The 14968-nt window shown below is 39.0% G+C and overlaps 1 protein-coding gene across 12 annotated transcripts in view; it reads right to left on the bottom strand.

Moving 5' to 3' along the window:
• PLCH1 (phospholipase C eta 1) overlaps positions 1 to 14968 on the bottom strand; it is a 201525-nt gene that overhangs the window by 21095 nt on the left and 165462 nt on the right. For 9 of the 12 annotated variants that reach the window (XM_039857833.1, XM_039857841.1, XM_039857838.1 and 6 more), the window contains 2 exons: positions 7855 to 8049; positions 2724 to 2795 (listed from right to left, as the gene is read on the bottom strand). In XM_039857833.1, coding sequence (XP_039713767.1) covers positions 2724 to 2795; positions 7855 to 8049 — 267 coding nt within the window. The remainder of the gene's footprint in view (positions 1 to 2723; positions 2796 to 7854; positions 8050 to 14968) is intronic. The other 3 variants (XM_039857842.1, XM_039857844.1, XM_039857845.1) reach the window with 2 other exon arrangements.

Raw genomic sequence — 14968 nt, 5'->3', positions numbered from 1 at the left:
AATAAATTGAAGGGGAAAAATGATAAATATTGCAGCTTGTCTCACCATTAATAACAAGCATGTTTATGGCCCAATTGTAATATTGAGGCAAGATTGAGGGTTTCATGATCTAAAACTGACTTCTAAGCCACACAAAATATAGGTCTTAAAAAGGCCTTATTAGGTTATATATCAAAGGTCTCTATGAGGGGTAGTGTCAATCTTGTCAAGTCTGTTTAAATAATTCTAAGAAATAAAATGTCCTCTTTATTGGAAGCTCACTATTCCTATTGACCTATAAAAGGCAGATTTGATTCAAACAATCAAGTCATAATTTCTCGAATGAATAACTACCTTTCCTACTTTTGATTAGTATGCACTGAAATAATCATCCATATCAAACTGCTCTTTAGAGGTCTGATCCATTTTAATTTCTAGCAGCCAAATGAAAACTGTTACCCACAGGATTCAGGCTGAAAGGCTGCAGATCTGGTGCCTTCTGGACTGATTAGCTTTTAGACATAAAAACATTTTCATCCCCACTGCACTGGAGATAACCCCAATATTTGGCAACACATACTTCAACACGTACTTCAAATGCTGGGGAGGGACCCTAGTAATTGCAGGGCACCAAAAATACAGCTTCCACAAAGGTGAGAACTTTGGACAGAGGACCTTGTATATCTGAGGAACATGGCTTCAAAAAAGGAAAGGAACTCCATGCCCACATTACCACAAGACCATGTCACCTTCTTATACTCAACAAGTAAAAACCAAGCTATGCCAGTGGCACATATACACTTAACTCTATTGCACTCACAGCGAGGTGCCAATTTACTCTGAAACCTTCTCAAGAGTTATTTATGCCTCACAAACCTCAGTGTGTATGATGTAGGAACCCTAGCATCTGATGACCTCATGTTCCATATTGGCTTCTCGTCACACTGGTACTACCTAACCTCTTTAGCTTCCTATTGTGTTTTTTAAAGGGCAGGACAATAACATCTATTTTAAAAGATTATTATTGTTGTGATGATTAAATGAGATGACACGAAATGTCATTAAGCTATATAATATTAACTTTCAATTAAAAATACTACTAATATTTATTAAAATAATCTATAAATAGTCTTGTGGACATTTATCCTTTTGACATGAGGCATAATAAATTCTAATTCTATAGTAGCTAAAGTACTGCCTAAAAGGTTTGGAAAATAATTTTAATTTAAATCAGTAGGTGTAATCAAGAAATGAAATATTCTCTAATTCTACTTATAATTAGTAATTTGAGATGTCACAATAATAAATCTGTCTCTTTTAAGGTTTATTTATTAACCTAAAATGCAAAAAGAAATAAAAAATGAATCACCAATGTCGGATAATACTTGGAGAAATGATGACATATTTTCTTCACATACAGTTTTGACACATCTTATCGTGGTTAACGTACCATATAATCAAGTTTTCATCCTTCTCTTTTACTTAATGTTTTGCATGTTGAGCTCTTTAAAGTGATCATTTTTTAGTGGCTGCATAATTGTCTATTATGTGAATGAATCATGGTTCACTTAACCAGTCTTTATTGGTGAACATTTTGGTTGTTCAGTTTTTTACTATAATCACTATTTTTCCAGCCTTATAATAAATTATCCTACTGATGGGGCAGGAAATACCATATACAACATCCCTTAAAGTACAAGAAAAGGCCTTACAGAAACCTTAAGCATAAATTTCACCATCCTAAAACAGATTACTTATAAAATATATTTTACCTTCTTATTTAAGAGTAACATACATTTAGAAAAGTATGACAATCATAAGTGCATAGCATGATGACTTTCCACAAATGAAACCACCCAAATGAGAAAATGGAATATTATTGCCCCCCAAAGCTTTCAGATTCTCTCATTCAGTCATTACTTTCTCCACAAGGGTAACAAACTACTAGCCTGACTTTACCCTATAGATTTTTTTGGCCTGTTTTTGAACTTCATATAAATGGAATCAAACTATATATACTCTCTTGAGTCTGGCTTCTTTTGCTCAATGTCATAATTATAAAGATCATATTATCGTAGATAGTTGTAATTTTGTCAATTTCATTGCTGATAAATATTCCCTTATTTAAATATACCACAATTTTTTATTACTTCTATTGTTAACAGACATTTAAACGATTTCCTATTTGTACTATTGCAAATGCACAATCCCATTGGCAGTGTATGAGTTCAAGTTGCTCAACATCCTCACTAACACTTGGTATTGTCAGTCTTTTTATGTTTGATAATGTGGTAGATGTGTACAGAATCTCATTAACATTTTAATTTGCATTTTCCAAATGATTGATAAGGGCGGGTACCTTTTCCACATTAGCCACTTGGTTATCTTCTTTTGTGAAGTGCCACTGAAGTCTATTGTCTCCCCCATTTTTTTCTAAATTTAGGATACTTGTCTTTTTTATTGATTTGTAGAAATTCTTTATATATTCAGGATACAAGACTTTTGTTGGATATATGTATTGAAAATATTCTTTCCCAGTACACTACTTATTTTTTGATAATTTTGATGAACAGGATTCCTAAATTTCAAAGCAGTTTAATTGTCAACCTTTTCCTTTTCTGGAGTCCTATTTAACGTGAACATTTTGGTTGTTCAGTTTTTGGTCATGATGATATTCTCCTGTTACCTCCTAGATTTAATTTAAATTAATTGAATTACGCACATTTATCACTCTTAATTCATACCTTATGTTTTCCAAAATTGGTCATGAGGGAGCGTCCATGTGATTTCTTTCCACTTTCCTTCACCTCTGGATTCTGAGTAAACAAAGCATAATATAACTATTTTGCTTCTTTGCTTTTGGTTTTCCCTTTGTTCTGGCAGAGTAGCAGGGGGACCTTCTCTCCTTCTGCCTCTCGGTAGGAAGCAAAAGGTCCTGCTCACTTCCTCTTGGTCCACCCCTCCACTACCCCAAAGATAGGAGTATGCCTCGAGAGAGGGGGACACTGGCGTGGCAAGGCCGGGGCACCAGCCAGGAGACAAGAACTGCCAGCAGCCTCTCAAAGCTGGGGTCAAGGCCTCTCAACAACGCCCAGCTGTGCAGGCCCATCCAGTGCCTGTTCACAAGGCTCTCCACAGTGCAGAATGTATTTCTTTTGAATCTTTGAGTGAGGATAAAATTATCTTCTATTAAAAGTAGATTTAATTTTGAAAAATGGCCAAGTCACTAAGAGCCAATTCTGTTGCATTAAAAAAAAAAAAAAAAAGTAATCACATTGATTGAATACTGCTATATGGGAATGTAAAACATTAAAATTAAATAAAATCCAAATATATCTATGAGGAAGGTAATTAACATTGTTTTTGTTTAAGTAAACCACAGCAAAGCTTACCTGTTCATTGAAATAATTCCCTCTGTGGTTTGGTAAGCCTCTGAATTTTTCCTCACATTGGTTAATTTTCTTGCCTAGAGATCTCCTTGTTGAAGCCTCTCTCTCATTAGGTGACAGAAAGGCCACCCTACTAAAGGGTTTAGATTCTTATTCATCCCTAAGAGTATGTACTAGAAGGTTCACTACTAATGTCAAGGTTTAAGGAAAGACCAGTAGGCCACCCTCTCTCAAGACTTCCAGCTAAACAGAGAAGAAACAGAGATAACCACATAAATGGAATAAATGTGGGTAAGCAAAACCACTTAAAGTCAAAAGGCCAGGGAGGGCATCTCCATATATCCATAGAGACTAATCGAAGATGCAATTTGGGGTGGGGAGTGAGAAAACCTGAGAATTGGTTGGGGAAAGAGGCAGTTCAGAAAATGCTGAAGGGGTAGTGGGGGGTGGGGGAACAGGGTAATTTTAGTTGAATGTTTATATATATTGACTGCCTTTGCAGATCTATTAAAGCTGATTATTAACTGTTCAAAAACCCTGGAATGAAGAAGGTAGTCAGATGTTGTCACAGAAGTAAGACTGTTCTCCAATTTAAGAGACCCAGTTTTGTCACCAAGTAGCTACATGTCCTTTAGCAAGTCCCTTATCTTAAACCTCAGTTTTCTTGTCTGTGAAATGGGAGAGGAGTGAACCAATTAACTCTGAGTTCTTTTCTACTTCTAACAGCCCATCTATTGGTAGGGGGATCATGTCATTTACTGTCCCAAACAGGACCCTTTAAAGAGTGAAATGGGGCACTTTTAATAATTACACTGGGATAATAGATATAAAACAGGGCTGTCCCACGCAAGTTGAAATATATGGTCATCCTGTTTAGTAGGCACCTACCTGTGCCCCAAGGATTGTTAAGTGCATGACATACATTCTTATTTAACATATATAACCATCCTTGGCGATAAGTATGATTAAAATTCCAATTTTACAAACAAAAACCCTGAAATATTGTGACGTTAAATAATATGTCCAAAGTTACAAAGCTAGTTGGTGATCAAACAGGGATTCTATGTAGATCTAAGTCTCCTTGGGGGCTCACCCCACTCCCCTACCCATCTGCTCTTTATAGGGAAGGGTAATATAAAATCTCCCTCTCCATCTTGAGCTCTCCTTGAGGATCAGCACCACGTCTTTTGTTGAATTCATGGATCAAAGACTGTGCTAAGAACTTGGCATATGCACAAAGATGAGAGCAAACAAGAGAGACACAGATTCTGTACCCACTGGGCTTGTAGCCTGATGGTAGACACAAATGACTACAACACACTGTAATGGGACTATGATGGGGAAAGGTCAGAGCACTGTGGGATAGCACAGGAAGGCCACCTACGCAGACTCGAAAATCAAGGAAGACTTTCAAGGAACATGATGCACAAGCTGAAGCTGGAAGATGGGTAAGACATTATCTACATGAGATGATGAAGGGGAAGTGTGCTATGGCCAAGGAAACAGCAAACACAAAGGCCAAGTGCTAAAAACAAGGAAACAAAGAAAGTTGGGTGTGTATGTGTGTACCTGTGCATCTGTGCATTGGTAAACAAGTCAGAGCTAAGGCCAGAACATGGAGAAAGAATCTTTTTGGCTCTGTCTTAAAATTTGAACTTCACCCTCCAAACTATGAAGGTCCTTTAAATGGTTTAAAACAGGAGAATGACATCGTCAGATGCGCATTTTTGAAATATCACTGTGGTAGTGGTGTAAATGAAAGACTGGAGGGGGCAGGACAGTAGGAGAGCTGGAAAATTCCAGTTTGGGAATAATTACAGCTATCCAGAAAGCCACCACTGGTATTTACAGAGAGGAGTGGATTCAAGAACTCTTAAGCAGGAAGGCCTCTTTCTTGTGTCGACTAAGTTCTTCCAGCTTAAAGGATGAGAACTTGATCTTTATTTTTCTTCAGGGCTCTCCAAGGAAAAGACAGCAGAAATAGAACACAGTACTGCATTGCTAAATAATGATCCAAGAAGAAGGCCAGAGTGACATGCTGCCCTGAACCACACAGCAAATGCTCATCCTTGGATTTCAATATGCATTTGCATCTGACACAGATGTACTTATCTCAACAGTAACTTCTCTTTGCTTGCCCATCGAACCCAAACCATATTTTAAAAATGTATACAACAGCAGTATTAAAAACCTCAACACTTTCCAGCCCAGTTTAGTAAAGTCATAGGCTTCCCTTACTTTATACAAGTCTAATATATTCTTGCAATCACACAGATTTAAGAGAAAGTAAAAAATAAGAAGGAGGATGAGCTTTGTTCCACTACATCTCTGAAATTTGAGGTCCCTTACCATTTTACCTGATGGAGAAATTATCATTAGGATCTCTTCCATGAATAGCAAAAGAAAGATGGGTTTGATTTGTTTCCTCCAAAATCTTCAAGATCTGCTGTTGCCTTCCCAACTGGAATGGTTAGGATAGAAGAAAGACTTCTTCAAAAGCATAAAGGGAAATGATTGGCCCAAATTAGCTAATGAGAGTTCACTGAGATAAGCAGCAGATATCAAGCTGGACTAATAGAATATAATTTTACAGACATTCATATGCTTGAAAATAAGTGGCTGGAGAAGAAGGGAAGAGAAGAAGAAACTATTTATAGAAAGTTTTAAGAAAATTCAAAATTGTATGATAAACTAAGGGCAGTGATGCTGTAATTGACATTTTGGTTGCCTCCTCAATATTTCATTCTATCCCCTATAACATGCAGTTTCAGAGTCAGTTCCAGGGGTTAAGTTCTCATTGACATTAACAAGCCAATATTATCCTATACTCTTGCCAAATTATTGTTCCAGGAAGGACATGTACCCAAAGCCATGGCTGCCCAACCAGAGCTCAGCACAAACTCTGATTTGTTGGATGGGACATACATACCATCTTACCCTCTCTGGACATGGACTAAGAAACAGGCAGTCACCTTGCAACCACCAAGGGAAAGGGAACCAGACTAATCATGTGGTAGTTAGAGTAGAAAGATAGGTCTCTGATGACCCTCTGGATTAAGCCTTCCCTGAAAGCCACTCTGTAAATAAACTTGCCACTTACCTAACCCAACATCTTTCTTCATTATTTAAACCATTGTGAATTAGATACCCTATGTTTGGAAAGTAAATAGACCTGAGAAAAACTCGTGGTTGAATCGCTGAACCTCTATAGGGTCTAGAGAGAAATCACCAATGCTAAGTGGTCACTTAGACCAAAGCGTGGTCACCCATATGATTTTTCCCCTGCCTGGGAAGCTCTGAGCCACAGAGGACAGGCAGAAATATCAGAGAAGTCTGCTATTAGCTGAGCCGGTGACCACATGGATCTCCCTGGTCCAGAATAAATGCCCTCAGTGTCCTGCAATGATAACACCGATAAACCCCTATCCTTTCTCCTTGCCCATTTATGAGATTTGTATTGGAAAGCAGAGTAAAAGAGTCAGGCAGAGCCCAAACCATTCATTCGTTCAACAACTATTTATGAAGGTCTCATTACGTCCCAAGCACTAACAAGTCAGAACATGACAATGATTATCAAGAATGACATGCTTCCTGTCTTCCCAGAATCTATATAGTCTAGTCTATTGACAGACATAGCAAAAGTAATTGCAATTGTGTTTTAAAAACCTCAGAAAAGATATAATGTAAAGGGGATAGCTAACACAACCCAGGGGTCAAGGCAGGACTCATTTAGAATATCACATTGGAGCCAGAATTTAAAAGACGACATAGGACTTAGCTAGAACGGATGTAGGAATGGAGTGTTTCAGGCAGAGGAAATGTGATGTGAGGAAGACCAAGGCATACAGACAGTTATGGCTGGTATGACAGTAGTGGAAGGCAGTGCGACAGGGAAACTGAAGAGATCTGAGACTGGAGAGGTAGGCAAGGATGCGATGGTACAGGTCCTTAAAAGGCTGATTAAATAGTGTAATTTATCCCAAATATAATAGGAAGCCACCAAAGAATTTTGAACGGTAGAGTGGCATGATCAGATTTGCGTTTTTAAAGAATCATACTGATTTCGGAGTGGAGATTAGATTGAAGAGGGCAAGAGAAGTCTAGGTGAGAGTTGACACTGGCCTAGACTGGGACACAGCCATGGAGAGAGAAGCAGACAGATGGGAGACACATTGGGAAGGGATATCGATGGGGCACGGAGGCTGACCGAACATGGAGATGTGGGAAGATGCCATAGTCAGCGGCCTTGAGGTTCTTTGCTCACCTGAGCATGCATGGGGAAGATCAGTCCAGGGTCAGTAGGCTTCCTCCTGTCATTCTCACCCACCCATCTAACTTTAACTATTTCTCATATCATTCCGCAATAGATTTTCATAGATATGGAAGAAACTGGAGAAGCATTTTACAAATGGCAAATGATCAGAAATGAAGTATGATATGCTTTCTTTTTCCTGTCAAAGGACAAGTACAAAGGGGAATCGTATACCTGCTTCAGGTGTGCATTTAAGCCTTCATGCGTGGCCTTCAGTAGTGCCCTCACTGTGAAACTATCAGGATCTTCTTTGTCTCGAATTTGAGATTCTTTTAACAATGACTCCAGTTTTTTCCTTATGCAAGATTCCACCTGATGCTCAGTGGTTCCGTTATTCTGCAAAGAATTAAGCAGTGGAAATGATTTCCCCTAAGAAACACAGAATCAATTAGAACACACCCTTCATTCAAGCCAACACTGCTTTTATAATTTGATCCTTTCTCAATTAATAAGTCAATAAGTCAAGCTCATTGTACCATTTTGGTACTTCCCACCCACACACACCAATCCCATTAAGTAATAATTACTACGACTGCATTCAATCCCCAAGAACCTTATAAAGTCTTACTGCCATTTCCACTTCAGAGATGTAGAATCTGATGCTTAGAGAAATTAAACAAGTGTTCAAAGTTACAAAGCTAGCAAGTAATTGATGCAGAATTCACACTCAGGGCTCCTAAGCCCTTCTCACTATGCTACTTTATGCTTTTAATAGAGGGAAGGCCAGAAAGAGTTTTTGGAGACAAAGTTTCCTATACCCATATAGGTAAATTTGAGCAAAAGTCTGCTATTTAAAACTCATCACTTTCTTCACTGAGTAGAACATTACATTATGGAAATCTCTGCATGGAAATTAAGACTTCGACAATGAAGAGGGCTTTCCTGTCATCCATAATTCTAGCAAAGGTTTTACTCTAGTAAAGCATGTTCTATAAACACAGGAATAGATTAGTTTTCCTGGTGCAGAAGTTCACAGAGGAGGAAGGTGGCAGACAAAGCTGGAAACATACTTTGGGACCAGGTGGTGAAAGCACTTGAAAGCAAGAGGTGTGGAACCACTGAGAATCACTGGGTAGACAAGTGCCTGAATACTATTTTAGAAATATTAACAGGGCAGCATGTGCAGAAAGAGGAAAAGTACCTATAGATGAAAAGCCAGACACGATGATTCTCCCTACAAGCGCTAAGAGCCTAGGTCAATGTGCTGGTGAGGGACTTAATAAAGATGAGAGAGTTTGAGAGCAAAATTCATTTTGCGCAAAACAAACATGTATCGAGCTGCTATTACACCAGGTGAGAAACATTAATAAGGCACAACTCCACTGTCACAGAATCCTCACTGTCATAGCAACAGCCACATCAAAAGATAATTATAAGCAGGGGCAAGTAGAGTGACAGATGTAAGGGATAGCATGGGCACATGGAAGGGGGCAGCCTGCCCAGACTTGGGCACGATGGAGAGACTTCCAGGAACAAAAGACAACTGAGCCAAGCCATAAAAGATGAGCGTATTAGTTTCCTGTGGCTGCTATAACAAACTACTACAAACCTGGTCACTTAAAACAACAGAAATTTATTCTATTACAGTTCTAAAGGCCAGAGTATGAAATCAAGGTGTCAGCAGGGCTACACTCCCTCCCGAAGGCCCTAGGGAAAGATCCTTCCTTGCTTCCTTCAGTTTATGGTGGCTCCAAGCATTTCTCGGTTTGTGGCAGAATAACTCCAGTCTCTGCCTCTGTCTTCACACAGTCTTCTCCTGTGTGTCCCACCCTTCTGTCTGTATCTTTTCCTCCTCTTATGAGAACACCTGTCACTGGATTTTTAAGGCCCACCCAGTCAATCCAGGGTGATCTCATCTTGAGATACTTAGTAACATCTGCAAAGACCCTTTTCCAAATAAAGTCACATTCACAGGTACCAGAGGGTAGAACTTGGACAAATCTTTTTTTTTTTTTTTTAACAAATCTTTTGGTGGCAATAAATCATCCTACTACAATGAATAAGAATTGATAATCTGTCAAAGAGTAGGGTTATAGCATTCTAACATGAGTAAAGTATCAAGGAGAACTAGTAACCATATGGACAAGGAGAAAAGAGCACAGAGAAATATAGAACAAGCAACTAAGACTCCATTGGGCATGTAATGTTGCTTCCTTTGAGCTGCCCAAAATCCTTTAAAGTAGCACTAGGATTAGAGACTCATAACGTACTCAAAATGATACAGAGGCATAAAGATTCAACAACTCATCCAAACACATATGCCTATGAAGTGGCTGAATTGGGACTTGAACCGAAGACTTTCAATACAAAATTCCACACTTATTTCACCATGCAATGCTGCAGCCATCTCTTTTATACTGTTATAGAAAAAAGATTAATTCTTAGGTCAAGTTAATCATGAGCAGGCTCATATTTTCAACAATCATTATTCCTATATGACACCTGGGAACTACATGCCCACGATCCTTCTGGGGAAAATAACAAATTTCACTTAAGGTCAGCGGGGAATCCAAGAAAAGAATTCCAGTTCTCAAACTCCCAATGCACTTGATCAAATGACCCAGAGCATGGCAGGGAAGCACATTTGTTGGGAGGACAAAAGGAAAAAAACATGTAGGAGCACCTGGTGTGCCCAGGTCACACAGAATGCCCCAAATACACAGTTTCTATCCCTGGCTCAGGGTGCACAGAGCGAGAGACAGTGAGGAGACGAACTGTGGCCATTATGCCCAAACGCTTTCAATGTCGGCACAGCAAGACGAAAATACAAAGCCAGGCCGACTGGTGCTGGTGAGATAATGAATGCTTAATACAAAGGCCAGAATTATTCACTTCACAGCCTCTAAGCACTAGGAATTGTTGCTGAAGGAATGATATTTCTGCCTGTTGATCTTTTTCTTCTTTGTGATTTACAGCACAAGAAAATTAGCAGCCGTGGAGAAACAAATAAATGAATGGCTAAAGTTCCATTAATATATTATCATTCGGTCCTGGAACCCAATAGCACTACAGAAAGAAAGCTGAAATAGACAGCTGACCGCACAACCTGTCAGCCACCATGCAGCTGAATCAGGGACCACAGCTGAAAGCCTTATGCACCTTGCTCTTTTGTTCCCTGAGCCAGTGGGAGAGGTTGTTGCAGCAGGGGTTGGGGGTCGGGGGAGCATCTCTTTAATATGGTCAGGAGTAGTTTCCACCAGAGAAGTAAGCACCGTTTCTAATTCCCTTTTCTGAGAGGTACATATGATCTAGGAATATCTACTACAAATGAATAAATCAAACACACAAATACATTCTTGTTTTGTCTCCAGCGTAAAATGAAAGGATCATTGGAAAAGAGAAGGGCTGCCCAGAATCATGGCCACCACTCCAGGCTGGGAAGCAGCAGGAAAGGGGAGGTACTGGGGTGGAGGGGTGGACCCGTAAATGGGGACCCTCTCAGACAGTGGAATCACTGTGCTGCACATTGTAATCATCAGAGGAGTGTTCCAAAAATCCCAGGCCACACCCAGGCCATTTATGTGTAAATATCTGGGCTGGGATTGGGCACTGGGATTTTTGAAAGCTTCTCTGTCATTCCAATGTGCTGCCAAAGTTGAGGATCTTTGCTTTAAACAAACAAATAATCTCAAACAGACAAACACTGGAATATCTCATCATCCTCAAATGTCTTTTTTCTCTCCAGGCTAGAGGCAGGAAGGATAATATATTAGCTCTATTTTGTGTGTGCATTAGAGTTTTCCAATCCATAACCTGAAGGTCTTGGGCTGAAGATCACCTGCTACTCAGCCATTTACTCCCATCATCTCCTGTCTCCTGCCTGATCCTTTAGCTCCCTGAAAACACCTTTCTCTGTTCGAAGACCAGCTCAGGAGTCATATTAGCGATAATCATGCTGCCACCACTATTCTCATTACTGATGATATCTAACATTTACTTAGCACAAACCACATACCAGGCATTGTTCTGAGTTCTTTACAGGGTATTAACTTACTTAGCCCTCATGATAACCCTTTTTTTAAGTTTAATAATAATTATTTTTAAGTTAAATATTTATTTCATTCCCTTAGTACATAAAGAGTCAAATTTATGTAACCAAGCAGAAGATAAGAGTGATTTGTGTTTCCAACTGGGAGAAATCACTTATTCTTATAATAACAGAGTTTATTGATTTGTTTGGTTCTCTGTAAGAATCAGACAAAATTTAGACTCCTTATTTTTTCTATTTGTCTCAAGATGCTTTCAAAAAGCAACAGCTCTTTTAATTAAATAGTAGTGATCCTCAGGAAGCTTAGGAGAGAATTGTGGACATAAGGATCCTTAAGATTTTATTGCTTGTCACACAATATACTTGTGCGATGTCATGGGAGAGACCTAGGATTGAAGATCTGTTCCTTCTCTAGGTCAGATGTCAACTTCAGCCAGGAGAAAACAATTCTACCACAGTTCAAAACCAACTGGGAATGGCCCCTTCTCAGGAATGTGAACGTAACTTACAAAGGTGGCAGGCAGAGAGAGACCCTCAGTAACATTTTGAAGTGTTATTATAATGTCCATTTGGAAAAAGAGGATAAAGAAACTCAGGTTGAGGTCATCGATGTCACACAGTCAGGAAGTGGCAAAGCCAGGTATGAACCCAGGCAGTCTGGCTCCAGATAGCCTGTGTTTGACAACTACTACACCTCTCTCTGACCTGTTCTTGGTATTCCAGCCTACCCTGAGCTCTCTTTCCTCTGAATTCACATTCTACCTACTCAATACCATCTTATATAACAGTTTAAGTTTGTAATTCATTATTTGCTTCCAGTGTAATTGTGTCCCGATAGCTAGATGAGCTCCCCAAAAGACACAAATCTGAGGGGTCATACACAATTAATTACCTCTGCAATTAAGGATAGCCCAAATATTTTTTCCTAATCTAAATTAATCACGTTGACTGGAAGCAAATAATGAATTTGCTTCAAATGACCCAGAGCATGGCAGTTTATGGTAGTTCTAGGGATCTTCTAGAAAGCTTCATGTGATCCTACTTGTGTAACAAGAAATGATTTTTTTTAACAACAAAAAAAATCAAGACTTATTTAATTAAATCAAACTCTAATAAATAATAGAATATAGCAGTTAACTCTAGAACGTTCATGTAGTCATCATCTTGAACAAGTCATTTCATTCCTCAAACCTCATTTTCCTAATCTGTAAAATATTGGAAGTGATAATTCCTACCCCATCCCCATGGTTATGAGAATAACATGAAAGATTGTAAGTAAAGTCCTCAGCACACTGCTGGTGCTTAGTAAGAGTTCGATAAATGTTAGGTATTTTAAAACTGGTTTTAGCCAAGGTATAAAAATGACAGTAAAATGTCAGAAAAGTAGCAAAAGGTAATGTAAATGTGTTGTTAGGTGATTTCATCATTGTGTAGACATCAGAGAGCATACTCACACAAGCCTAGATGGCATAGCCAACCACATGCCTAGGCTACATGGTATATACCTATGGCTCGTAGGCTACAAGTCTGTACAGCATGTTACTGTGCCAAACAACATAAGATTAAATCAAGCTCAAGAGAAAACGAGGTAATCAAGAGACGGGGTAAACAGGAGATGTATGAGGCTGCTGCCAGCATAACATGGCATACTGTTTCATAGCAAATTTCTTTTCATACGTATAAGGAGTACACTCTAAAATAACAATAAAAAATATAGTACATACATAAACCAGTAACATAGTCATTTATTACCATCAGTGTGTGCTGTAGGTGATGGTATGTGCAATTCTTGTATAAGACTGTCAGCAAAGTAGGTTTGTTTACACCATCATCACCACGAACACATAAGTAATGCTTTTTGCTGTGACCTTTCCACAGCTACGATATCACTAGGTGACAGGGATTTTTCAGCTCCATTATAATCTTATGGAAAATCACCTTTGTATATGTGGTCCATGGTTGACAGAAACATTGCTCTGCAGTGTGTGACTATAATACATATACCATGTTAGATCTTAAATTAACTCTTTGGCAGAATGGCAGAAGTGTATCAGGTACTAGAAACTACTGGAATCTTCCAGGGATCATACAGGTCACCTTGTCCATTCTCCATCCCTTGTTGCCAGGATGCAACAGAACATCTAGCATGTGGGCATTTACTCTCTGAGCAAGCACGTTCAGTAGCAAGGCCTCACAACCTCATGAGGTAACTCATCCCTTCTATGAGTGCTGACAACCCATAAACCAACAAGTTCCATAATCCTTCTCAAAATGGTTCAAATCCTAAAACAAATCACAGGAGAAAAGATGAATTTATAGCTAAGGGAGTGGGAAGAGAGGAAAACAGTAAATGTTTAGTGTGAGATATACACACAGATTAAATAATGGTTTTAGGGTATTAGTATAATAGAAAAAGTTGTTACATGTTCCTATACTAGGGATCATTTAAAACTTGTTGGAAAGCTTATGGGATAGGCTTCATGTAGAAGAGAGAGAGAGAGCTCATATTTTGCCTGAGAGGCTGGGTAAATAGATTCAGAGAGCTCAAGAAAAAAGATACAGAATTATTCAGGAGAAGAGGAAAAACAGTCAGCGAAGTTGAAATATGGGGGTGGAAAGTCTGGAAGACACATTGACATTAGAAGACCCCATAAAAATGAATAATTCTAAGTTGGCCTCATGGAATCAAATCTGTTAGATAACTGTACTGTGGTTGAAAGGAAATTGGCCCCTGTGTCTTTGAGCTGGATGATTCTTGGGTCACTGAACACACCAGCTTTAAATCCTGTGGCTTATACATCATGAGCCAGATTTTCTTTGTGGCTGAAGCCACAAAATAGTATGAAGCAGAAGCTTAAAGGATTTAATTAACTCAACAGAAAGCATTTATCACACGAGCAAAAAATGTTCAGTGTGGTTTGAATCCCTTAGTTAGAAACAGCAGCAGACCAGGAGGAGTAAGAAGACCTGTGTGAAGCTCTTGCCTTCTGCTCTGCTTCCAACACCAGGGTGGTGCTGCACAGTGAGCCACAAATCCTGCTTCTGACCTTTGCTTTTGCTGTTCCCTGTACCTGCAACATTCTTCCCCAGATATCAGCATGGCTCATTCTTCACTTCTTTCAGGTGTTTGCTCACACATTATCTTCTCTGTGAGACATTTCCTGGTCAACCCACCTAAAACTTTTGGTTTATAAAAATCTGGTTTATAAAATAAACAGACCCTTCACATACACACACTTTCTATACTTCTCTCCTTTCTTTTCCTTTAGCACTTACCACTGCCTAGTACACTATAGATGT

This window comes from Pteropus medius, unplaced genomic scaffold (assembly GCF_902729225.1).
Source record: "Pteropus medius unplaced genomic scaffold, Ma_sr-lr_union100, whole genome shotgun sequence".
Taxonomy (NCBI): Eukaryota; Metazoa; Chordata; class Mammalia; order Chiroptera; family Pteropodidae; genus Pteropus; species Pteropus medius.
This window is presented reverse-complemented; position numbering and strand designations above follow the sequence as displayed.